The sequence below is a fragment of the Aulonocara stuartgranti genome, assembly GCF_965226115.1.
Source record: "Aulonocara stuartgranti genome assembly, chromosome: 13".
Classification (NCBI taxonomy): domain Eukaryota; kingdom Metazoa; phylum Chordata; class Actinopteri; order Cichliformes; family Cichlidae; genus Aulonocara; species Aulonocara stuartgranti.
This window is the reverse complement of record NC_138949.1, coordinates 25,983,519-26,010,743: the sequence shown is the minus strand read 5'-3', so window position 1 is coordinate 26,010,743 and position 27,225 is coordinate 25,983,519. Positions and strand designations below refer to the sequence as shown.

The following is a 27,225-nucleotide window of genomic DNA, read 5'->3' as shown; positions in this document are numbered from 1 at the left end:
TCTTATTAACTCATTCACTGCCAGCCATTGGCAGTGAATGAGTTAAACCCATTGACTCATTCACTGCAATTGACGGCTATAGACGTCAATGGCAGTGAATGAGTTAAGTTATTCTGTATCTGCTAGAAATGTAAATTTGTCTACTGAATTCTTGCAATAGTTTCAAAGTTGCTATTTAAGCTTCTTTCCGCGGCCCTAAAGTGACCAAAAATGAATTCATGGATTAAAATGAAAACAAAAAAAACAACCAGATACAGACTTAGTGTCTGTGTTTGTTTGTTTTTTCCTTCTTGCCGTCCTGGGTATGAATCCACCAGTTGAGGCCTTTCTGTGCAGTTGATTGTTCTCCCTGTGCCTCAGGGCACTCCAGTTTCATCTCATGCTCCAAAGCATGTATGCTAGGTTAGTTGGTGGTTCTAAATTGGCCGCAGTTATGAATGTGAATGTGAATGAGTGTCTTTCTTGGTGTGTTGACTGAACAATAAACTGGCAACATGTCCAGGATGGATGACTGAATGACACGCAGTTCACTACACAATCTTATTTTTAACATTCTTTTTTTTTAGAACCTACTGTGTGGTGGATTCTTTGAATTCTTCTGGTTTTGACCTCAATGAATTATGATGCTGTTGAAAAGAAGTCTCAGCATGAACATGGGTTAGACTGATTTGCCCGCCTGTGGCTTTCAGTAGGGTTTCACTTTGCATCAGTCATTTGGATCCCGTCTCTTTCTTGGTTCTGTATTTTCCTTCAACACACAAACAGATTTTAAATTCAGCTGAATCTCACCTGCCTTTAAGAATGTAGTTGAACTTAAATGACCCTCACAACTTCAACTCTTGCCTTTCTCTACTTTTGCCTGTGTTTCTATAGCAACTTTGCATTTATATTTCCCCTAATTTGTCTAGATGAAGGCAGAGCACACACATAGCAACCTGTAATCAGTCAGTTCCTGCTTTGACTTCATTTCCATGCTTACCTACTCACAACACAGCTATACACAAGAGCGGCCTTTCTTGTCATTATGAACACAACAATGTGACTTCTCTGTGATTCAGTAATTCCTAGAGGGCAAAAGAAAGTTTATTGCATCAAGTCACACTTTTCTTTGTCACATTGTGAACAGATTCACAGTAAAATATACTGTAGAGACTCTTTACTTCATTGAAAACCACTGTATGGCTGCTGTTGTGAGAATTGTAATTAAAAGTACGTGACCATTTGCTGAGTTGCAGAATTTCTCACACAGAGGCGAGAGAGGTGCACAAGCTCTATTCTTCACATCTTGAGAAACCTGCTTCCCCTACAGCCCTTTGACTTGCTCAGCATTCAGTATTACAACATCAGCAGATAAATAATGACATGACTTTAAATTATCGCTATTACAGGAACACATTTAAATGTTAAATGTTTTAAATATAATCTTTCACATTTGTCTCAGTTTTTGACTTGAATATATAAAGTGCACAAGTTTGAGCTCTGCTACTTCCTCCTGCTAAGCTTCCAATTTAGGTACTGTGGATGCAAAATGGTGCAAGTGACAAGAGGAAGTTTCTACAATACAGCAGGTCACTAGGCAACACAAAGAAGAAATGCATGATTGTGTTTGTTACAAAGAGTGCTGAACAAACACACCGATCATAATAGGTATAAATAAAATATTCAAATAGGCTTCCTCCTATTGTCTGCCTCTCACACACATACACACATACGTTTTCATGCTCACTCTCACAAATGTGCAGCTTCCCTTCCTCTCTCTCCTTCAAACGCACTCACTCAATATTCAGCTCATATCCGGGATGGTAACTCTATACTTCTCTGACTCCAGCCACATGAATGAAGAAAATAGGGACAGGGAAACCCCATGTCACTCATTATGAAACTCACACACGCTTTACACCAGAGTTAGTCTACATCTTTACTCTTAATGAGTCCAAAAAGCAGAGAAACGAGGGGGTGCTAGGATAACTGCCAAAAGAAAATCTGAAAAAGAAAGTTAGTAGAAAGCTGAGTGCTGTTTCTTTAGCTCTGTAAGCTGAATATGAAGGAAAATCAAGTGGAAATATGAGAAAAGCGAGAGAAGGGAAAAACAAAGCTTGGAAAATATTTGTTCCAATTTCACATCAATGCAGAACATGTGGTGAAATTTCAGCCAACAAATTGCTTATTTGTTTAAGCTGTCACTGGAGTGCCCCCTTTAAGAGCAAAAAACAAATTAACCCTACCTAATTTGAAAGCAAAGATGCAAAAAAGAGCATCAAAATAACCACAAATATGAGACTGATCTTGTTTTTTTATACAATAACTTCTGCTCAGCTATTAATTATGAGGTCCCTGGCCAGAGGTTTTTGGAAATAAGTGTGTTCAAACCGCATGAAAAATGACATAAAGTAATTATTTGATTTCAAACAACCTCAATAACTCTATAATAAAAAAAGAAAAAAAAAATGGAAAGAGCCACCATTTAGTGTTAGTGTACCTCTTTTGGTCAATATTGTTTTAAGGTAGACCATAAAATTAACATCATGCTGTATTAGGAAATAAATGAGAAACCAGCAATCAAGACCATTAAATCAATTGGAAAATGTTTACAGAGGTCATAAATGGAGAAGTAGGGTCGTTTTCCCACTTGATTTTTATTTTTGGGATGACCTAAACACAAGATCCATCAGAGTCACGGAGAGCATATACAAGTAAAATAAATAACTGCATATAATAAAAGTGTAGTTTTGTTTAAAAGAAAAAATCCTACATTGGTCGGATTATTATAATTATTTTGATGGTGAAGCACAAAATACTTGTATGTCAGAGCTGTCTTTTTAATCATTTAGAACTGCAAAATTACTTCTTATATTCTGTGTATTTATTTATTCATTCTGGTAGGGGTAAGGTGTAGAGGTGGGAATCACCATACATCCCACGATACGATATTATCACAATACTTAACGCACGATATGATATTATTGCAATTTTTTTTGTAATATTTTGCGATATTCAGATTCTGTACATAAAGGTAAACTTTATCAATATTCATTTTATCTAATATCAAAGTCTCGCACTCAGTCATTCTCTCATTTCAGTCAGTTTTATTGTTGACAAACTGAACGGTTTGTATTACAGTCTAGTCCAACTTAACTGAATGCAACCATCTGGTACAATTATAGCTATTCTGAACTATGCAATTTATGAAAACTATGCAGCCCATTCAGCAACTGAAGAATTTGAAAGTAAATTAAAACAAAATATAATTTTACATTAGATAAAAAAGTTTTAAACTTAATTAAAATAAAACATGTCTTAAATTAAAATAAGTAAACTGTCATGTTTATTGCTGCCAAAAAAAGTTAAACACATTTGGACAGTGAAGGAACGTCAGGATTCTTGCTCAGAAAAAGGAGCTGATCAACATGCTCTGAAGTCAGAGCACAAAAACCTTTTTTGTAACAAAATATCGAATTCTGCTGTCCCTGTATCGATACATTATTAGCAAACAAAATATCACGATACTACACAGTATCGATTTTTTTTCCCCACCCCTAGTAAGGTGGGTGTTCTCAGGTTTTCAAATCCGAATAGCTTTACTCGTTTCCGACAGCACCTGAACGCACCTCTCCCAGTTGCTTCCTTCGCTACGGCAGTTTTGGTTCATAATGAAGAGACGCTCACTGCGCTCTGGTTTGCTTTTTTCCAGGAGGTGACGCTCGCCAACCACACACTGATAAGACTGAGCTATAAAAAGGATCGGCGGAGTTCACATAAGTCACATGGATTTTTTTTTTCTTTCTTTGCAGGTTTCGCACGATAATAATAACCGGGCGCAGCTCGCGTGACGCGCTTGGATACGGAACACACAAAAAATGCGGACAGGGTGCAGCCCTGTCAAGAAAACCGTTTCAGGTCCAGTCATTCAATAACGTTTTTAAAAAATACAAAAAGGAAGAGGAAGGCCGGGTTACTATCTCTGTCTGACACCGCATACTTCCTTTTATCTTTGTGCAAACCGCCCATTACGCATGAGTGAGCGTTGCACGGCCCTCAAAACTCCCTGAACCTCTTAAAACGGATAGCATCTCTAATGTGTCTAGGTCTGTGCAAAAAGTACTGAAATACTGCAGTGAATCTGCAAAAAGAAAATCAGCTTTAGTGAATGCAAAGTTCCATCAAAGTCATAATCTGCTTCCTCGTTTGGGCTTTGAAGGGAGCACAGCTGTGAAGTGGTGAATTTATTTGATTTATATGCGTGTAATTCATAAAATAATATGAACTGACAGACTTACCCCCACATCACTGGCGGTCAGGCGCAAACGTTGCACTTCTGTTTCTTTTTTAAATTCAGCCAACATTTGCGAGGCGCGCTTTTGCACCAATATGACCTGACACATTTTCTTTCACTTTCAGACTTTTGCAGTACGGTGCAAAAGTCATCCTCTAACACACAGCAACGCACTTGAGCGCTTTCCATCTTTCTCTCACCTCTCACTAGCTTTCTTAATTGCTGAAACAAACTTGTCCGCTCTAGCTCCACCATTCATACTGAAGTGTCTGCCAGACTTGCAGTGTAATACATTTTCGTATTTTTGGTCACACCCACTGTTTTCAGTTCGCCCAGCCCTCTATGTCGCGCCAGGGGAAGCCTCATGAATGGAGTCCTCTGGTCATCAACGCTGGATTTAATCACATGGAGACTAAATTTACCTGAACACTCTTAACAGTGGTTCACGGTACAAAATTCCACTTAGCGTTATGAACAATGGGTTCAAGTTAACCCAGTGCATGAGTCTTAATGCAGAATACAAGCGTTGAAGCAGAATCCCTGGAACCAGAGATTAGGAAGTGCATAAAAACGCATTAAAACATGTTGGATGTGTGCAGTATGATTGCACTTATATAACACCTAATAAGTAGGAGTAGAAACAAAATAATTTAGTACAAAGTCCAGTTTCACAGCTCTTATGTGCATAAGAAGAGAATGTTACAGCAAACCATCTTTGAGATTTATGCAGGCATTTCACACATTTCAAAGTTTACTTTATTCATCCAAAGCGTCAACCCCCATAGCAACTCTCTGAGGCTGTAATTAGCTTAGTGAGCCACAAAAATGCTTGCAGGTACCTGTAAACGCTCATCAAATGCACATTCGCTTATTAACAAAAAATCATAAACTATACAAAATATAGTTTATGGGCATGGCTTCCAAGTGAAACCGGTGCATTCTTTCTGAGGACCCTCTGTGACCTCAGGAAACACTTTCATGATCTCAGCTGCTAGCTTATAGTTGTACTGAATACAACTGTGTAAATGTTTTAGATTAGGGTTGTTACTAGATTAAAAAAGGATGATATAGCAGAGTATGCTTTATAGCAGGCCTAAATTGTGATGTTACTAGTTACTGATCCACAGTTTCTTAGTCAAAGTCCAATTAGAAAACGTCAAGATGACAACAGCAAAAACAGAGGCCAACAGGCTAACATTATGTTGACTAGGTCCATCTTTTATTTACATTCTATGGTGTGAACAAAATTCACTATAAATGAGCCATGAGAACTAACCTGTAAGAAGTACACATAAAATGAAAGTTGCAATGTGATAAGGAAACCCATGATATACGCTATTCATCTGCCACGCTTCACAGTGTGGGGCATTATGCAGATATATTAAAAGCAATCAAGCATTAAAAGACAGGGAAATAAAGCACATTTTCATGAACACACACAGGAAGCAAAAGCAGAAGTTTGGGCGAAAGCTGGGGTGACTTCCCTGTTGCATGTTTCGTTTGGTTTTTGGTGCTTTGCTCAGAAGTACCCATGTTCTATTAATAGATGGTAAAGGGTATCCTTTTCACTGCTCTGCATGTTTGGAAGTGGTAGCCTATGTCAGTGAAAATGCTTAAGCCTCAGTGGGATGAATATGATCACTTCCTCTTGTGGAAACAGTTCTCTATTTAACAAGATGAACCAAGATGAACTCTGCCCATCTTTAGTATGCTGAGTGAGAAATTTCCTGTTTAGACTTACATAATTTCTATGTCTGTGCAAACTCTGTTTAAGCAGAGGAACTGATGTAACTACTAGTTACATCAAGTGTTGAAGTAAATACACGTTACAGGATGGGGAAGTGCAGTTTTGTCATGTCAGGATCTCCTGAAAGAAGCGTTCGCCCAGTGTGTCAGAAAACTAACCGAAGTTCCAATGAATTAATTTCTGTTCATAATTCAGAGAAACAAATAGAAAGACTTCCATTAAGTAAGGACAGCCCTAAATTAGTCCGTTTTTCTTTACTCAAAACTAAATGTATTTCCCTGTGACCTTACATTTTCTAAAGAGGTTTCAGTTCTTCAACTTGAAAACTGTCATATGTGACTGTTAAATTTGGAGGAAGGGCTAGCACACAATTAGCTTAACTCAGCAGAAATGTGATAACAGGGTGCAAAAGGTCGATGCGCATTTATCTCAACGACGTTCTACATATATGGTGACTGGCGAGGGCACTGAAGTCCATGGAACTGTTGGGTGCTGGAGACCCTGAATTGGAAAAGGGAAGGATGGTTGCTTCTTTCTGAGCTGACAGGGTCTGATAGCACTCAGTCAAAGATAAAGAGGACTTTAACTTTTAAACATAACTTCCTCAAAACACAGTCATAAAGAAGTTAATATTAAAACTGAGCTGTGTCTGTTCCAGTGGTTGACATTCTGTCATAAAACGGCAGTTTATTAAGCTAGAAAAGATGACCATCTTGCTTTATTGTTCCAGGGGCACAAGTATTCAAGGTTTGGTACTTTTAGCCACTTTTGAAACACCGCTACAGTTCCCGTCACACCAAATATGTGAGTTGCCATTTTAAACGACTGTTGTTGTTTTTTCACCTAATCCTGGGCAACAAATTAAATTTCCAAAGTTGTAGAGTATATTGTGACCACCTCTGTAAAAGCAGTTTGATCAGTTAGCTGGTCAGAAGCATTGTATATTTACACAATACCACAATCTTTCTAGGAGTGAATGTCCCAATAAATTCACCCCAAGGAAGTGTAGCCAGAAGGAAAGCGGTTCTCTCTAAAAGAAGAATATAGCAGCATGGCTTAGGTTTGCAAAGTTGCATACGAACCAACCACAAGACTTCTGGGACAAACGAGTCTAAAATGGAGATGTCTGGCCAGAATGCAGAGTGGCATGTCTGAAAAGCAGAAAGAATGTGTCACCACAAACACCTCACACCAACTGTCAAGTGCAGTGGTGGAGGGGTGACCATTTGCGCTGATGCCGTTAAAAAAAAAAAAAAAAAAGAAGTTCCTTATGGGGATATGAGAAACTAATAAAGTCATACAGAAAACAATTCAAGTTATTGCTGCTAAATGTGGTTTTACAAGCTGCTGAATCATGGAGTGCATGTACATAAACTTAGTTTTTACGACAATATACTTTGCTTTCTCTTGGACATATAATTTTGGCCTATCTGGAAGATTTCCTATAGTTTCTTCTGATTGGGATACAACCAGTTAAAGATGTAGAGCTAACTGGCTTAAACCAGATGTCACAAGAACGGTGGGAATCTAATAAATTGAATGACACAGCACATTTATACAATAGTTATTTGTCAATAGATAGGCCCACTCTAAGACAGGGCCTGTCTTTATAAGTACCAGCCCATTTACCAGTAGCTCAGCTGAGCACTCTATAAGGTTCATTCACCCAATCTCACACAGATTCATACATCACCTTTATCTATGCCTCTCACTTACATGGATGCATCTGGGAGAACTGAATTAAGTATCTTCCCAAAGGATACTTTAGCTGGAGACAGGAATCAGTCGTCTCTATTGGTAAGCTTGGTAAGCCACCTTTTAATGAGGACCATGAATAGCACATAATATTGTTTTAAAAGAAAATAGAAATCCCCCAAACAGACATCTGAGCGTCCATTGACTTCTATAGACCTGGGCTTTTCCAAAAGGGGGAGTTACCATTGGATGTTCACAGAAAAGAATGCAGGTTTAAGCAACTTACACAAAGGTGTCACTTTTCAAATTTAGAACGTGCATCCTTCCTTCGCAGTCTATCGTTGGTTGTAGCAGCTGTTGGACTGCCATGTCATGGACTGGCCAGAAAAGCTGCAAAGTATAATATCATTGTATTCTGTTCTAAAAATTACATATCAGTATCTAAGCTTCTTGATCCTATTTAGAAGATTTTACAGTAAGTGATCATTTTTAATGTTTTAAATATTTGGCCTTGATTTTACAATAAATATATCTACTATTGTCAAAACATAACGTCAGAATTCCCTTTTAATCATTTCAATATTATTCTTGGTTTGCCTTCTTGGTGGTCTACAATCAAGTTGTGTTTGTATGAGGGTTAAAACAAAATACAAGTCTATGTGCGCCTCTGTGTAAAGTTAAAACATGAGAAAAGCCAGAGTGTGAGGGCGTGTTCACCCATGACACACTTAAATTGGCTTATTGTGGAAACAAACACAACTGAATTTTTTCCCCTTGCCTTCTGGAGGCAGATCTTTTCCCACAGGCTCAATGAACTGGTATTACAAACACTGCACTCAGTCAAGCATCCCTGTTTCCCAAGATTGTAAATGCATATTTCTTTTGATCTGTTTGCGTTTTATCTTTTCAACTTAAAAAAATCCTACGCTACTACCTTAACATTATCCATTCATTCATCATTATGATCCTCCATCCTAAGCTCTTTATTCAGGTACGGATCATAGGGGCACCAGTCTAAGAAGAGATGCCAGGATCATCTTCTCCCTGGTACCAAAGAGTTCCCCAAGCAAGCTGAGAAATTTTATCTATTCAGCAAGTCTAGTCTGCCCCAGGCCCTCCTCCAAATTGGACATGCACAAAACACCTCACTCAGGAGGCATGCCAGAAGGCATCCCAGTCAGATGTGTGGTGAACAACCACAACTGGCTCCTTTCAATGTGGAAGAATAGCAGCTCTATTCCAAGCATCTCCCCACCCTCTCTCTTCGTGTGAATTTGGCTACCCTTTGGAAAAAGCTCTTGACCAGATCACTTTCAAGCTTAGCTGTCTCTTTACCACACCCAACATGCACAACAATGAAGACGCCACATCAGTCAATAGGTCAGTCTCCCAGTCCCGCTTTACTTCACATATGAACAAGACATTTTTTTTCTGGCTAAGAACCATGGCCTCAGACTTAAAAGTTGCTCATTTTCATTCCTGCCACTTCAAAGTAGGTTGCAAACCACTCTAGTGCAAGCTGGAGGTCATGACTTGATTTAGCCAGCAAAACCACGTCATCTGCCAGCAGATGAGATCCCAAGACCATCAAATCTGCCACCTTAGGCCCCTCAACTGTGCATAGTAATTCTTTCCACAAAAGAATTAGTGACAAAGGGCAACAGCCACTGGAAACTGGCATTGTGAGCCAAGCTCTCATTGCTGTTGTACAGGGACTGAATGGCCCGGAACAACAGGCCCAATACCCCATACTCCTGAGGCAACCCCAACAGGACACCCTAAGGGATGCCAATGAATGCCTTCTCCAGGTCCACAAAACATAGAATAGGTGAGTAAACGCCCACACATCCTTGAATATACTGGAGAGGATAAGGGCCTGGTTACGGTTTCCACAACCAGGACAGAAACCTCAATGCGCCTCCTGAGTTGGAGTTTCAACTAATGAACAGATTGTCCTCTCGAGGACCTTGGCAATGACCTCCCCAGAGGGGTCTGTGTTCTCTGAAGTTGGAACACGCCCTCTGCTTCAAAAAGGAACCACTATCTGAGTTTGCCAGTCCAGAGGCACTGTTCCAGGCTTCCACGCAATGTTACAGAATGATGTCTTAACAAAAGTTTACTAGAGATGGGCTGGCTGTTGCGCTGACTTTCTGTGGGGCACAATAATGTTTTCAATATGAGGTCAAGACAAAAATCTGGTTCCCTTTCTTAATTATTTTAAGGGGTTTTCCATTGTTGTAAATGAGTAAGTATTGCAAGTATTAGTAATGTCATGCATATCCAGTTAGAATAGTGATTAGTTATATACCCTTAATCAACCTTCTGCACTCTTTTCTTTGATCTATACTACAGGACATTCAGAATTTTTGGTTTTGTCTGGACTGGTTACTTTTCTTCCACATCTCTTCGCCATCTCAGAGAGATGGTGACAAGATGTTGCTTGGGCCGCAGGTGAAGTGAGTCACACTGAAACATGCTTTCTGTTTGAGTATTATCTGCTGTTATTTTTTATTTAGCAACCGCAATGACATGAAGACCAGTTAAAGAAGACTTTAGTTTCTTTGTGACTGTTTAATTTGAACTGGATATCTAAGGCAGGCATACACTGCATTGTATGTGTGAAATTCAGAGGAAAACCTGTGAGATAAGATCTAAACACAGATTTTCTGCAAAAGAATACACTCCCACAGCAATTCACATGCTGTAATGTTCAAAACAAAGTTTCTCTGTAACCATGAGACATTACCCACCCAGAAAATGTGGGATGCCTACTATTCTGCAAGAGCACATGTGGCCCTGCAGCATCATAACAGTAGGGATACAAGGAAGTTCAAGAAAGAAGTACAGTCATTTAAACAGCCTTCAGTCGAGACTTGAGGACTATTAAAACCACGAGACCGTCATCATCTGACAGACATCCACAGGCCATCCCAGTTCCGGTTCCTGGGCTCTGTTTACTGATTAACATCATGTGACTTTTCTCTGGAATGTTTGTTAAGACGTGTTGACTGAACCAGCATGCGTTTCCAGGAAACCACATGCATATAATCAGCCAGCTAAACATGCAGCACAGACACTGGGTGCCTGGTTAGCTTACAAATTACACTGTGTGTTACTAGATACCAGTCAAACACAATGCTACATGGGTGGCATTGTTGGCATGCAAGAACAGAGTTCTTTCACACTAATCTTACAGGAGTTATTGCAGATAAGGAGCAAGTCAACAGTTGTCATCAGTTTAGAAATAGTTTTACTATTTATATTGTTGTTTACCAGCTCCACACTTACAGGGGTGTAAAAAAAAAAAAAAAAAAAAAAAAAAAAAAGGAAAAATTTTCCCCTTCTTGACTACTTATTTTTTGCATATTTGCCAGACTTTTGTGCTTCAGATAATCAAAAAAATATATATAACACTAAGATAACCCAAGAAAATAGATCATTACATTTATTAAGGGGGAAAAAAGCATCCACACCACCACATATTGGGGAAAGCAGAGTTCAGTGTGGCTAGCCTCGCCCATGCCTGATTACTGCCAGACCTGCTGAACCAAGAAACCGCTTAAATAGAACCTGTCTGAAAACATGAAGCAGATTAAACGATCTCAGAACTCAACACATCATGCCACAAGCTAAAGGAACTCCAGAACAGATCCAAATGGTTGCAAAGCCATTTCTAAAACTTTGGGACTCCAGTGAACCATCATCTACAAATAGAGAAAAACTAGAACATTGTGTACCTTCCCAAGAGTCGAAAATCTACCAAAATTATTCCAAGGGATCCCAAAGGAACTCAGAAAAACATCTAAAAAACTGCGGGCCTCACTTGCCTCAGTTAAGGTCAGTATTCATGATCCGACAATAAGAAAGAGATCAGGCAAAAATGGAGTTCATCAAACCAAGAGTAAAACATGGCGATGGTAACGTGATGTTCCGGGGCATTGCTGCCTCAGGACCTGGACAACTTGCCATAGCTGATGGAAGGATAAATATTGCCCTCAACTAGAAATCCTGAAGGAGAAGCAACTGCAATGAAATGAAGACCATTTGAGGAAGACTTCCATTGGTCCATCAGTTTGTGCCCTGAAACTTAAACATACTTGGGTTATGTAGCAAACAATGATCCGAAACATACCAGAAAGTCCACCTCTGAGTTGCTCAACAAACAATCTAAATGAGGATTTTGGAGTGGCCTAGTCAAAGCACTAACTTAAAGATGCCTCAATGTGAGGTTAGGTCATTCATGCTGGAAAACCTTCCAATGAGGCTGAATTAATAATAATTCTAAAAAGAAGGGTGGACCAAAATTCCTCCACAGTGATGAGCAATACTCATTGGCAGTTATCACAATGCTTGATTGCAGTTTTTGTTGCCAAGAGTGGTACTGCATTTTGTATTTACTAGGTTCATCTTTGTCTACTATTACAATTTGTTTGATAATTTGAAACAGTAAGTATGAATGTGAAAACTAAATAAATAAACATGCAGGAAGGGTGCAAGCTGCATTTAATTTCTCTCTTAGGGTCAACATAGCAAGCTAACATTGATTATAATTAGCTTAAAAGCACACCATGGTTAACATGTTACAAGCAACTAATTCACATGTTCAGCAGACAAGGATGCATTCATTATTAGTGAGCCAATATTGTTTCCTGAGGGAAATTTCTCTCATTACTCATGATCAAATATTTATTAGCAAGATACTTTCTGTTTCATTATCATTTCCCACTGGGAAATACCCATGTCATTATCTATTACCCATTACGCATTATCAATAGCTGTCCATCCGCTGCTAAATACTCCATCACTAGGGAGCTTCATTTTGTGTCATTTTTAAACCAAAACCGTGAGCAACAAGTAACTAAATCAGTAGACCTGAGAGACAATTCTCCATGGGTTAGCTTTAGAAATTAGTTACCACTGGTTAACAATATCATCATATGTTAGGGGGATTGGGAAACTTGTAAGGTCTTATTTGTGGGACATGGCAACAAAAAACAACCAAATACTCTTTCCCATATGAGCATAGCCCACTTTAAAAGCCTGGTGGAAAACAAAACAAAACACAAACACATGTGGCAAAACATTCAAAGCTGGAAGCAGAAAAAAAAAGTCCCTTGCCAATGTTCGGGTAGGTAAGTATTTGGACAATGAGCTTTTGAAAGCCCCATTAAAGGATAATAAATTTCAATGTTGATTTAGCAACTGCAATGAAATGAAGATCAATTGAGGAAGACTTCCATTGGTCGGTCAGTTTGTGCCCTGAAGCTCAAACACATGTGGGTTATGCAGCAGAACAATGATCCGAAACATACCAGAAAGTCTACATTTTTTTCAGTTACTCAAAAAAAACAAACAAACAAAAGAAAAACAATCTAAATGAGGATTTTGGAGAAGCCTAGTCAAAGCTCTGACTTAAAGATGCCTCAATACATGACATGAGGAATCATGTCTCAGCCTCTGAAAATGAGGGACGATGTATAAAAATGACTCAAATGAATACAAACATTATTAAGACACTTTTGTTAAACCATTTAATTAAAGCGGAGAGTCTGCATTTCCATCAAATCTTGTTGGAAATCCACTGTGGTGATGTAAAGAGGTACAGTTACAAAAATCATGTCAGTGTCCAAATCCTCATGGGTTCCTATGCACACAGAAGCTAACCAACAAAGGTGGTTTTTAATATTATGTCTCTTTAAAGAAAGGGCCTCATTGTGATGGGAAAAGGAACTAGTGTTTAAGGAGACTCAAGCACCATATCCACCCAAACACTTCAGACAAATTCAGATAAAAGCCAGGAAATATTTTAGAAAGACATAATAGAATGACCACAATTGTCTTCTTGAGCAAAATAAAACTCCACATCTTCAGTCGTGGCCCTGAAAATGTCTTTTCATCCTTCAAAGCTATGCAAGTCACGTCTGGTTGCTATTTTAGAGCCTTTTCAAGGTTTAAACCATCGGAAAAGACTTGTTTAGCACAGTAGGAAACACAATGGTGTTTAAATGTGGGTGGACCAGCCAAAGGAGTGCTTAACAGATGCCTGAAATCCTGTGTTTTGTCCACCCAAACCATAGCATGTAGCCTCAGAATGAGGAAGAGTAAATTAAAAAAATAGAACACTTGTTGGTCCTTTATTATAACCTGTCTTATCTGTGGATAATGACTCAATTAACAAAATATAAGTGAAATGACTGGCATTTGTTGGAAGCTGGAAAGTTTGACTCGTCTACAACTTTTGCAAATGGAAGCAAGAATTTGCTGAAAAATAGAAAACTACAACTTCACTATATTATCTGAAGAGTTTGATGCTAGCATGCTCTGTGTGTTGCAGCTCTATGAGGTGGGTGTGGGCCACTTGTTTGCTCGGATGTTTTCCATTTGCTCTGGAATGTTCTTAGAGCTGTTGGTTAGAAATGATCTAAGACTGAGCTAAACACATACTGCAAACCCTCCCACACAGGAACTACATGACATTAAGATTTCCATACTCAGCTGGGAATCAAAATCCAAGAGTTTTCTGAGAGTTTAAAGGCTAAAGTGGGGTTTTTTCCACCTATAATACTGGGACACACACACATTGTGGAAGAGAAACATATCCAGATATTGATAGAAAAACATGAACAAAGGGGTTAGTATTGATTTAATAACATCTCTTTGGGAGTTGTAAACAGGAAGTGTAATGTTGCTTTGGATGTGGGCTGCAGCTGGATATATTTATTTAAATTTGAACAAAATGGGTATTGAAAAGGTCTTGTTTGCAATGAATCCACATTTGAATAGACAACCATAACTAGGCTAGTTTGATAATAAAACGTAAAACCTGATGGCACTCCAGCAACTACAGAAAAAGCATCTGGGAACCACACTGAGCCACTGTTGCAGCTTATTAATGTGAGGATTAGTGACCTTACAGTCCCTTAAAGTCTTTTAATGAAATCTATTTACTATTTTTCTCCAAATTTTTATTTCGATATATCCAACACAGTTAGTATTATCATCATTAAGATATACATCAGTTAAGTTTTGTTCCAAATTTCTGTCTTTACCCGTTTCATTTATATAAAATTTATTTCTGCTCATTGTTGGTGAAACTGTTTTATAGAAATCTGACTCTGTGAGCACTTTGGAAGAGAAAAGCATCAAGAAATGGTCAGTTAGTTTTCACTAACTCGGATTTCCACCACTACATGCAGTAGTGCATTTTTAAGCACTTATGCTACAGTCATGAACTGCAAAGGAAAGTCCCAGTCTGGGGTGTCAGATTTTCTGGCTAAGCTCAGCATCAAATATCCAACAGAAACACAAAAATCTGTAAATGTCTTCAAGAAAACACCAGCATAACTTACTTCATAAGAAATTGTGTTTTTTTGTTACTACTAGCACATTTTAACCTGACCGTTCAGATTACCTCCACAGTTTTATGAGTTATGGTTTGGTTAAATAAAGGCAAAAATTTAGAGGATTAGATGCTGACCTCACGTTCTCAGGCCATATCACAGTTTCTGTGTTGGTGTAAAGATTCACAAAGCAAACTAAAGCAAGTAACAGTGCAAATAACTAGCAAACTGAGCCCCACCTGTGGAGGACATTGCTTTACTACAAAACTATCACTGGAAGATCAGGGGATTTCTTTCATGTGGCAGGACACCTGAAACAACACAGACCATTTTGTTTCACGCATCACTTAAAAAGCGACCTTTATCTTATCCACACTGATGCAAGGCTGGCACCACAAAAGTAAGATCTGAGCTAAATAAACAAGCATGACGGACACTGGCAACAACACATCAAAAAAGATGAATGCAGTTCTTGTGAGGGTTTAATGAGCAGTAAGCAACTGGTCTTTGTCAGAAACATAAAAACACAGGAAATGCAGCAGCATTTTCAAAAAGAGTATCTTCAAAGTGGTGGACATAATGAGATCTAAAAAAGAGGAAACAATAAGGCAGATGATGTCCTGATTATGTTGAGGAGTCTCATTCACCCACATTAAGCCACAGAATAAAAACAGTATTCATGGAGTGTGCAGGTACTTCTGCTTTTTATTGCCTTTTCTGTCTTTTCATGTTCACTCAACCCAGTGGACTGAACTCAGCTTGAAAACTAGTATATGACAACAGCTGAATTATAATGATCAGTTCATTCTGTTCTATCTGCCACTGGAATTCTGAGTAACCATCTGAAAAGGTTAAACTGCACGATTACTGCAGCCTAAACCTTTTTTATACCATTAAAAAAAACCCAACCTAAATACAAATATGTTACAAAGATAATTACTTTAGTTATTTCATTTCCTAGAGCCTCAGAGGGAAAAAGTCAGTTCTTCTCCATTCAAGGCAGCCATGCTGCATTTAGACAAAAGATGTCTAATGCTCACATTTTGTCCCACGTGCTGCACCTGTTTGCAGCTGTTACAGGTAGAAAATCAGTCCCACGGGTGCCAGCAGTGCAAGGCTTTGAAGTGTTTCTCTGAGAGGATACCAGCCCATTTACGAGTTCTGAGAATCACAATCAAAATGCTTGCAGTGGAAATCCCAGCAGTGTGTGTGGTCCAGATGCAGAACCCAGAAGGACAGGTACGAGCCTCAGCAAATCTCTCAAAGGGATGCCCAACTGGCTGCTAAGTAACAGTAAGTCCCCAAGTGAGCTGCAGCCTGCATGTGAAAGAATAAAGCCTTAAACAAGTGTGCAGTTTTCATCATATGAATTTTTTTTGTACAATGGTTTCAAGTTCTGTATGATAGATGTATGGATAGATAGAAACATATATGTATATATATTAAAAAAAATAAATAAATACACATGACATATAATGTAATTGCAAGGAGGTATTTCTGTAGTCTATTGATACTAGATAGTGGAAAAGGGGTGGGATTAAATAAGCTTATGCTTCTTCCTGCTCCTTTTTGAACAAGAACGTTATTTGGAGTTGTGGTTGCTCGTTTTCCTTTTGTTTTGCTTTGTTCATTTGTCTCTTTTAATTCTATTTTGTTGTACTTTTTCAACATGTTCAAAATAAAGATTCAATCAATCAATCAATCAATCAATCAATCATGATGGTAGAAATGCTACTTTCCCCCTCTTAGTTACATTGTAGCGATCTAAGTCATAGAGGTAAATTCTTGATGCTGTCAACAGCATGCTGGATGTTTATATGCAAAAGTACAAATGCAGTTTCATGTGAGCGTATGTTTGTCTTACCCTCCAGCTGTGTGTGTGCGTTCTTGAGGTAGGGGATTGACCGGTACACCAAGAAGCAGGCCAACATGATCGATTGGGTGTCCTTTGAGAGTGCCTCTCCCTTCATGTAGGTCCTCAACACAGAGCTGTTTTCTAGGAAAGAAAACAGATATTTGATGAGAGAAGACACAGATATTTTTTTTATTTACTTTTTTTTTTTAAGCTTATACCGGTAATCAATTATCTTACTAGAAAATGCCTTTTTCCATTCTTTATTTCTTTCTTTTTTGAAACCTGATACCTGTCATGTTTTTGTCTTCTTTGCTCATACATGGTAGAGTGAGCCAATGTGGATTACAGACACTGAATGAATGAACAAAAGAAAACTAAAAACAGAAAAAAAAAGTGATTTTTGTGCCTAAAACCAGAGGACCCATAGTTTTCACTATCCCAAAAGAGGATATCTGCTTGTTATCCCTCTGGAACTATTAGGTCCGACTGACGCTTAGCACCAGTGATCTGGCGAAAGCCAAGGACTTTATGAAGGACAGTTCTGCACTGAAACTGGAGTAATAAAAGGCTGCTTAAAGGCAAAGCAGCAGCTGTTCAACAGGCAGTATTTAAACTCTGTTTACAGTTCCACTTTAGCCAAGGTGACAGCAGATAGAACAACAGATTCATGGTTTGCCCTCCGTGGCCTTGATGTAAAAACAAAACTTTACTCGTTGCTATCTGGAATGTGCGTCGTGTCAGCAAGCCATGTGGCAAATATGCAGTTCTGCACATTTGCTGCATGTGGCATGCAAAGTCACGCCTTGATTTACTTTCAAGCAAGCCAATTTACCTCAAAACTGTGTAATCATGTCACAAGACTGTAGAAATGTGTTTCTGTCCCCAGGCTATGCACGCATCCTTAAATATATTTCAACAGGAAATGCCCCTGGTGATTTTAAGGGTGGAAATCTCCATCTCTCTCAGAACAGTTGTGTGAGAAAAGGTCTCAGAAAAATAAGTCCTATGCTGCTGAATTTCCTTACATTTTCTAAAAACACAATTCAAAACTAATCTTTAATTGATAATGGTCCCTTTTAGTATTGCATGAAATTCAAAGAATCCCATTGGGAAATATCTGTGACTTCTTGTGTACCTCAGTATCTTTTATGAATGAATTCACTGCTGCATGCAGTCACTTCTCAGAAAGATACAAGGGTTGAAACAAGAATCATAAAAATAACAAGCAAGCTCTTGATACATATTTCATTCATGGTTGAGTTCCAGAGAACTTCACATTCCCGATGCTTGAGGTCAAGCTAGTTTGGATTTCCTTTCAGCTGTCTGCCAGAGGCGAGAGGCGTCACAAAACATAAAAGTAAAGGCATGTTTGAATTATTTCTTGAATGCAGTCCCATCCAACTACTTCACCTGTTTCCCACGCTGCTTATTGTGCATTTATTACCATGTGGGTGTGTTAGTGTACTTGTGTGTGCAATTTCTGTGATGGAATGCGTGTTTGTTTAAGTATATACACAGGCTGGTTAACTTCTAAACTATGACATTAATGTGCTACACCCATTACAGGAAAACAAGCTGAAACACATCCTGCCTGTGAAATACTCGGCATGTGACACTGCTGCTCAGCAGAGCCAACTCTTTGTCACATGCAGGCACTGCAAAAATAAATGCTCACTAGATCTATATCTATTATCTATCTATACATGTTATGTATGGCCCTGCGACAGACTGGCGACCTGTCCCGGGTGTACCCCGCCTCTCGCCCTATGACAGCTGGGATAGGCTCCAGCGCCCCCCGCGACCCTGAAAAAGGATAAGCAGAAGCGAATGGATGGATGGATGGATACATGTTATGTGTTCACAGAGTCTATACTTGCTGATATTAATGCATCTAATGTCAAGCTTGTTTATCAGTAGAAAAAAAAAAAAACTGATTGCTTTTGAAGAATGTCTAGCTAACAGCTGACTTTCCTCAGCTGACACCTGTCATATGGTGGCCTTCTGATTCTCTCTCATACAACTTGTCACATTGTCCTTAAAGTGGACTATTGTGCCAATTCCTGCTCCACTCAACTCTATTTTAATCAAACAGAACAATATGAAAAACAAAGGTCACCCACATTATTACAGAGAAAACTGCACCAATCAGATAATCCCCTATGCACAAGCAGTAGGCAACAGTAAAAACAACCCCCTTTTAATGATGATGCCTGTCTCCCAAATTATGGGAGACTGGCAGCTGCTTCCACATGAGAGGTCCATAATAGCTGGAGGCTCTGCCTATGATTTTACTTTTAGAAATTCTAGGAGCCACAAGTAAGCCAGCAGTCTGAGAGCAAAGTGACGGGAAAATGAAGTACGAGGAAATCTTTACGATATCATGCTGGCGGATTATTGAAGACCTTGTAATTGAGAAAGATTTTAGATTTAACAGGGAGCCATAGAAGAAAATCCGTGTCACTACTCTTGCTCCATTATTTTGGATTAAGGCTTTTCAGAGAACTTTGAGAACAACCTGATAATAATGAATTACAATAGTCCCATGTAGAAGTAATAAATGTATTAAGTAGCTTTCACCCTAAGTAAGGATGTTTCTAATTTTAGAGAGATTGTGTCGATGAAAGAAAGCAGTTCTGCATTTTTACTTAATGTGAACACTAAATGACATAACCTGCTCAAAAATGACTCCAAGATTCTTCACAGTTTTACTGGAGGCTAAGGTGATGGTATCCAAAGCACAGAGAATGCTGTTAGATTAGTTTTCTATGATTCACAATTCTAAATAATCTAAATAATAATATTTTGTATACTAGGCCTTGATGCAGGGCCTCAGTTCAGCCAATGCCTGAAACAAGCCCTTGCAGTTCCTCTTCCTTTTAACCATTTTTTCTGATTGGCTGCCCTTCATAAAGAGGTGAATGTGGCTGCTGTACTCACAGTTAGAGCTGTCTCTGAGATGACCATATTAAGAAAATCCTCTTTCATTATAAAAGTTCTGGGCAAAGTTAAAGAGGCAAGCTTTAGATGGTTTGGACATGCGCAGAAGAGGGACTGTGGATATGTTAGAAAAAGGATGAGAAAAAGAGGAAGACCACAGAGAAGATTTATGGATGTAGTGGAAGATGGGGAGTGTCTCCTCCCCTGTCTGTTATGACAGAGGAGGGCGCTAGGGATTGGATGAGATGGAGGCAGATGATCCACTGTGGCGACTCCAAAAGGAGCAGCTGAAAGGAGATTATAGAAATTCAAGAATGAAAGGGAGGGGGATACAGATAGATAAATGAATGAATGAATAAATAAATGGAGCATTCAGGACAGTCTAAAACCTGAGATCTGAAAAATTCCCCCTGACGTTGTTGATATATATTGTAAGAAACACTTGAAAAAAATCTATTATTCAATGAATAAGAGACAATTATTAACACCGTTTCAACTCGACAGAGCAGGACCCACAGTGAGCAGAAGTTGTGTTTGCTAAATGTGTTACTGAATAGGGTAAGACATCTGAGCCTTTGCTCAGCATTCTTCATGTTGTTCTCGTGTTGATACCATCAATTGATACCCACATCAGACATCTGTAGCAGCAAACAGCAATCTGCCCCGCATCATGTGCTTTCTTCTACCAACACATTCAGCACAGCTTTACATCTGTTTAAATGTGGTGTAACCAGGCAAGAAATGCAAACAGATTCTTTGCTACACAGCACAGAGGAAAGTCCCATCTCTGTTGGTCAAGAATGTATTTGGAGTTGAAACATTCCTTTCTTAACATTTTAACAGCAGCGCTTTGGGTAAAAAGAAATTAGGTACAGATGTGATCTTTGCAAGACAGATGTTTGTGCAAGCAAACACCAAAAACCTCAACTCAGGAACTGACCTGTTTCGCACATAAAAAACATCAGCTTTTTTGGGGTGTAGGGCATACTTGTTATACATAAAACAGTTTTTATACATGACTGCAATGCACCCTGAGTGTTTGATCCAGGATGAAATAAGTCATTTTTATTATTAATTTTTACGATTGACACATCTCGATTAATCATTAACTACACTAAGTGCAGATATAGTTAGTGACCTTGGGTTTAACTGCTAAAATTTTTTATCAAACACTATCAATTAGTCCTCTGTGACCTGACTAGGCTATTTTTAGTTTCAGTACAGACTCTTTAGTTTAAAGGTTTGTAAGATTTAACCTCTCTTCATTAATCCTTGAATTACCCCTCTTACAGTTAGTCCCACAATTTGTTGAATGAAGACCATTTTTGTAGTTATGCCTCTGCACACAGTCACAGTGGATTCCCTTTCCCCTTAAATGCTCTGCTACATGTTTACTAACTGCCTTTAACTAATGTGTGTTTGTGGGTCTCTATGTTCAGCTTTGTCTTCAATTTTGATTAATTTTTTATTTGATTAATTTACATGTTGAAAGGGAGTGGGAAGAAGTAAACACTTATTTAATCCCACCCCTTTGCCATAAATTATCAGTTAATATTTAGTCAGCTTCCTTACTGATAACTGAAAAGCAAGCTCTACAAGGTTAAGATCAGATGACTAACTTGACCATTGAATAATATCCCATTGCCTTGAGAAAGTCTTAGATTTCTCTTGCTTTATCCTTCGGGTCAGGTCATCCTGTGCTTTGGGTTATGATATCCTATGGTTCAGGTTATTCTTTCAAGTACAGCCCTGTTGTGAAGTTGTTGTTTTTTTTCTTAACCACCGAAATAATTCCGTCATTATGTAACTTAGTTATCTTCTGTGCTCTTTTAGGCCTTTGGGTGTTGCTGAGGTGGCCAGTGCATTCATCTGTTTCAAGAATGCACCGGATTGATTGTCTGGTCACTCCTAAAGTGGTTCCTCTCTAATAGATTTACTCTGGTTTCTCAGTCTAAAGATGGCCTCCTTCATTTGAACTGGTATCTCTTCATTTCTTCTTCTATCTCAATGAAAAATACAAATTCAACACTTGTGGTTTACGGAGGAAAAGCTGCAAAATGTGTCTTTGTCCAAAAACCCCCAAAATAAAACTATGGACCCAATTAAAGAAAAGTTCTGAACATGTAATCTCTCTTCACCTTTGAGCCAGCTGTCGAGTGTGGCATCCACCGCATTCTTCATGACCGGCAGAAATTCAGAGGTAAGCAGGGTGTCGCGGCGGTTCGCAGGACCTCGCTGCATCCTGCTGTCCCACAGTTCCACTACCAGACGCAACTGCCACAAGGGAAAGGTCTGCAGCAAATCACCCCGACGCAGAGCTGACACTGCCTGAGAGACACCAGCAAAGGCAATGTGTTCATGTGTCTTAACAGATGTAGAGCACTTACTGAAGGTCTGTCAGGCGTATCTACCAGTGGACATTTAAAAACCTTGCAAAATTATTTGATTAGGACATTAGCTTATTTTTTTTGTGGTTTGTTAGCCACAGCTTTATTTCTGTATGAATTTGTATTTTAAAAAACAAAGCAAAACTCTGTACTCCAGGGGAAAAACAGGCTATAAAGATTCTGTGGTATGAGACAAAGGAACTTTAAATACAACAGGTAAAACTAAAAAGTAGGAAAGGCCACTTAACATTCTAATACACCTTCCAATTTATCTGATATATATACACATTTGTATGATGTATATACGTAGTTATATCCTGTTATTGGTCTAGATTTTTGATAACCATGATTCAAAGAATATTATGTGTTTGTAAATGAATTTTCTAACTTTAAGGTAAATATTTTTTCAGTTCATTTCACTTAGTCATTTAAAACTTAAGCCAACCTGACACACACTAGTATTTCATTTCATGGAATTTCTCTTCTGGAACGTTTGTGTTACTGTTACTTGGTTGTTTAATTGCTTTACAATTGCTAAAATGTACTGACAGGGAAGAGTCGTCTCTCTCTCACATAATCTGTGCGTTTGCGTTACCTGCTCGATAGCAATATATGTGGGCAGCATCTCTGGACACTCCTGCGTCACACATTCGTACAGCATAGCTGAGAACAACACTAGAGTATCTTCTCTCTGCAAAGACAAAACATGGAGTGAGCGTGTGGCAATTCGACAAGGCTCAAGGTCTCACAACATCCAGAAAAATATGTCTCCCTCTCAAAAAATAGATGTGATTTAAGTTCAGACTACTAAGCTTTACAAAAGATTTTAGGTTCACTAAATACAGGGAGTGCAAAATTATTAGGCAAATGAGTATTTTGTCCACATCCTCTTCATGCATGTTGTCTTACTCCAAGCTGTATAGGCTCGAAAGCCTACTACCAATTAAGCATATTAGGTGATGTGCATCTCTGTAATGAGAAGGGGTGTGGTCTAATGACATCAACACCCTATATCAGGTGTGCATAATTATTAGGCAACGTCCTTTCCTTTGGCAAAATGGGTCAAAAGAAGGACTTGACAGGCTCAGAAAAGTCAAAAATAGTGAGATATCTTGCAGAGGGATGCAGCAGTCTCAAAATTGCAAAGCTTCTGAAGCGTGATCATCGAACAATCAAGCGTTTCATTCAAAATAGTCAACAGGGTCGCAAGAAGCGTGTGGAAAAACCAAGGCGCAAAATAACTGCCCATGAACTGAGAAAAGTCAAGCGTGCAGCTGCCAAGATGCCACTTGCCACCAGTTTGGCCATATTTCAGAGCTGCAACATCACTGGAGTGCCCAAAAGCACAAGGTGTGCAATACTCAGAGACATGGCCAAGGTAAGAAAGGCTGAAAGACGACCACCACTGAACAAGACACACAAGCTGAAACGTCAAGACTGGGCCAAGAAATATCTCAAGACTGATTTTTCTAAGGTTTTATGGACTGATGAAATGAGAGTGAGTCTTGATGGGCCAGATGGATGGGCCCGTGGCTGGATTGGTAAAGGGCAGAGAGCTCCAGTCCGACTCAGACGCCAGCAAGGTGGAGGTGGAGTACTGGTTTGGGCTGGTATCATCAAAGATGAGCTTGTGGGGCCTTTTTGGGTTGAGGATGGAGTCAAGCTCAACTCCCAGTCCTACTGCCAGTTTCTGGAAGACACCTTCTTCAAGCAGTGGTACAGGAAGAAGTCTGCATCCTTCAAGAAAAACATGATGTTCATGCAGGACAATGCTCCATCACACGCGTCCAAGTACTCCACAGCGTGGCTGGCAAGAAAGGGTATAAAAGAAGAAAAACTAATGACATGGCCTCCTTGTTCACCTGATCTGAACCCCATTGAGAACCTGTGGTCCATCATCAAATGTGAGATTTACAAGGAGGGAAAACAGTACACCTCTCTGAACAGTGTCTGGGAGGCTGTGGTTGCTGCTGCACGCAATGTTGATGGTGAACAGATCAAAACACTGACAGAATCCATGGATGGCAGGCTTTTGAGTGTCCTTGCAAAGAAAGGTGGCTATATTGGTCGCTGATTTGTTTTTGAATGTCAGAAATGTATATTTGTGAATGTGGAGATGTTATATTGGTTTCACTGGTAAAAATAAATAATTGAAATGAGTATATATTTGTTTTTTGTTAAGTTGCCTAATAATTATGCACAGTAATAGTCACCTGCACACACAGATATCCCCCTAAAATAGCTCAAACTAAAAACAAACTAAAAACTACTTCCAAAAACATTCAGCTTTGATATTAATGAGTTTTTTGGGTTCATTGAGAACATGGTTGTTGTTCAATAATAAGATTATTCCTCAAAAATACAACTTGCCTAATAATTCTGCACTCCCTGTATGTGCATTAACTGCTTATACTGTTGGCCACTGAAAAATGTCCATATTCTCCCGTTTGACAAACCTTTGCATTGTATTTGGAGTATGTTTTGTGTCATTATCCATGTTGTGGAAGTTTTCCATTTAAAGCCTGCAGACAAGCGGTGAGCGGTAGATAACATCCTTTAATAAAAACATGGTCGCTGAACAACTGTTCCATGGATGGGCTGATCACCCCTGAGGGAAAAGGTACCTTTGTCCTACCAGCTGTTGAAGCGGAGAAAATGGAGGATTCACAGAGCTGTGTGTTTTAGCCAGCACCGAGACCATCAACTTTGAGACGACTCTCAGTGCCCCCCTGACTGACGTCCCTCCTTATGCATGAGATAGTTGAAATAAAGGTGCTGTTACAACTCATTGTGTCTGCAGGCTTTATTAACAAATTTCCACAAACATTATTTCCACTCTGAAGCACTTTGTTGGATCTGAGCAGAGAATATAGCCCTGTGCACTTTAAAACTACTTCCTCAGTCACATAATCTATAACCACTAGTAACCAAGTTCCTTTGACAGCTATACATGCCTATATGACCATATAACATTGTCCCTACTATGTTTTACAGATGAATTAGTATGCTTCAGATCATAAGCTCCTTCTCCAAACTTTTCTTTTCCATCATTCTGGGAAGCTAATCTTTCTTCTGTCCAAAGGATGTTTTTCTCAGAAATGTGCAGGCTCTTTTGAGTGTTTTCTGGCTTGCACCTTGTTGTAAACCCCCTGCATTTACATCAATGAAGGAGTCTTCTCGATAGATTTAGTGAAGGGTTTTTCCTTAACTGGCTCACCAATGGATTCCTTCTTTTAAAGGTGATTGGTTTACTTTAATTTTTAATCCTAATGGCCTCTTTCACTTGCATTAACATCTCATTGGGCTTTCCAGGGCAAAGGTACCAAATGCAAGTTCAGCATTTGGAATCACGGCTATCCCTTCACAGCCTCAGCCTCCTAGTAAATACACCTACGGATGTTCAAGATCCTATGTCGCCTTGTTCTCGAGTTTCATTCGTATTCACAAGACTTTCAGAAAACTTGACCTCTGACCTCAATCTCGAGGTCGCCAGATCCGAAGATTTTTAGTAGATACACCCGCTGGTATCAATTTCAAAATCGTACATCTCTTCGTTGTCAAGTTATCACATTTACAAACTTGGTTGACCACACCGCCTGCTTGCCCGGTGGGTGATGACAATAGCCCATCAGCCTTTCACAGCTGAGGGGTAAAAATGTCTCTCTCTCCTAAACAATGAATGCAACACTTTTGTTAAAACCCTTGAATTCAAGCTGAAAGCCTGCAATCAGCCACATGTTTAGTGTATTAAAATTGTGTCGCTGTCTAAAATCGTATGAATTTAACTGAAGTTTGTACAGAACACATCTTAATCAGTTCCTTATATAGAGGCTGAACTCTGATTAAAAACTAAATTCATTACTTTTAAGGCCATCTGTTCATGTTAGGCACACTCTACTGACAAGGAGAAATACGGAGCCTGTTGGGATCTGTATATTTAAAATCTAGGCATGGAGCTATTTCACCCCACATTAATACCAGACAGCAACGAATCTTGCAATTACACGCCAGAAAACAATTTCCTGAATTTACAGGCTATATTCACATTTAATAAACAAGTAAAAGTAGAAAATATAGAGGCAGAAATGCTGAGATTGAACAGATAAAACTAGACGAACAGCAAAGAGATGTCCTCCTGTTCTTAAATTTAATTACAGAACACTATGCTTCAACATGATTAATTTTCTTCCATTTCACCATGCAAGTTGAAACCAATGACCTCTGTGCAATCTAACAGATTACCCAGATGTGACGAAGCAGCCACTTTACTCAAAATAAGAGTCAAGTGATTAATAAGATCAAGCTGTAGGTAAGCATTTTTTGGGCGTCATTACAGTTTATTTTTTTCATTAAGCTTGTATGCAAACCTGTTTTGACTGAAATATCCTAAAAACTATTCTTATTTTAAAGCCAATCTTTTTTGTGAGTTCTGTGATTTCACTTTTGCCAAATGTATTGCTAAAAGCAATGTTAAGCTCATTAAAGGCACAGAATGTGTGACTTTGAGGTCAAAATTGAGGTAAAATATAGTACAGATGTTAAAAATGTGCAGGAATGTTAAGGGGTAATAACCTGTGTGAGTTTTGAATTTATTCAATACTTTGCCTTTATGACCAAATATTTGCAAACTAGCAGCAAATATTTACCAATATACTCGACTTAAAAGTAATGAATACAGGAAAAATGCTACTTGGAAAACTTCAGCATATGTGCATTATGCAGACTGGCCTCAGAGGGCCATTGAATGCCTGTTACTCCTGTTGGCATGTTGAGTCAAAGTCAAGGTCTTGAATATTTCCCACATTTCTACCAAGATCTATACTGTAGCTGTACTTGAAACTTGAAACTTGTTTTGTTTGTAACATATAAAACACTGATACAGAGTCTGGTAAATGCTTCCTATATGCTTTTAATTTAAGCTAATCTCTTCTAAAGGCTGATATGGCTGTTTGTAGTTAGTTTTCCCTGATTTTTCATCTTTATGTTTATCG

General features: G+C 38.9%; 1 protein-coding gene and 1 long non-coding RNA gene across 2 annotated transcripts in view; both read right to left on the bottom strand.

Moving 5' to 3' along the window:
• The window catches only part of LOC309721042, a 66,668-nt gene extending 62,090 nt beyond the window's left edge, over positions 1 to 4,578 (bottom strand). Inside the window, exon 1 of the long non-coding RNA XR_014280638.1 lies at positions 4,278 to 4,578. This is a non-coding gene — a long non-coding RNA (uncharacterized lncRNA). The remainder of the gene's footprint in view (positions 1 to 4,277) is intronic.
• A 10,946-nt stretch (positions 4,579 to 15,524) lies between these two features.
• Positions 15,525 to 27,225, bottom strand: part of anapc1 (anaphase promoting complex subunit 1) — a 60,440-nt gene continuing 48,739 nt past the window's right edge. Inside the window, exons 50-53 of the mRNA XM_082557932.1 lie at positions 22,830 to 22,925; positions 21,986 to 22,175; positions 16,920 to 17,051; positions 15,525 to 16,372 (exon numbers count right to left, since the gene is read on the bottom strand). Of these exons, the coding sequence (XP_082414058.1) occupies positions 16,230 to 16,372; positions 16,920 to 17,051; positions 21,986 to 22,175; positions 22,830 to 22,925 (561 nt within the window). The 3' untranslated portion in view covers positions 15,525 to 16,229. The remainder of the gene's footprint in view (positions 16,373 to 16,919; positions 17,052 to 21,985; positions 22,176 to 22,829; positions 22,926 to 27,225) is intronic.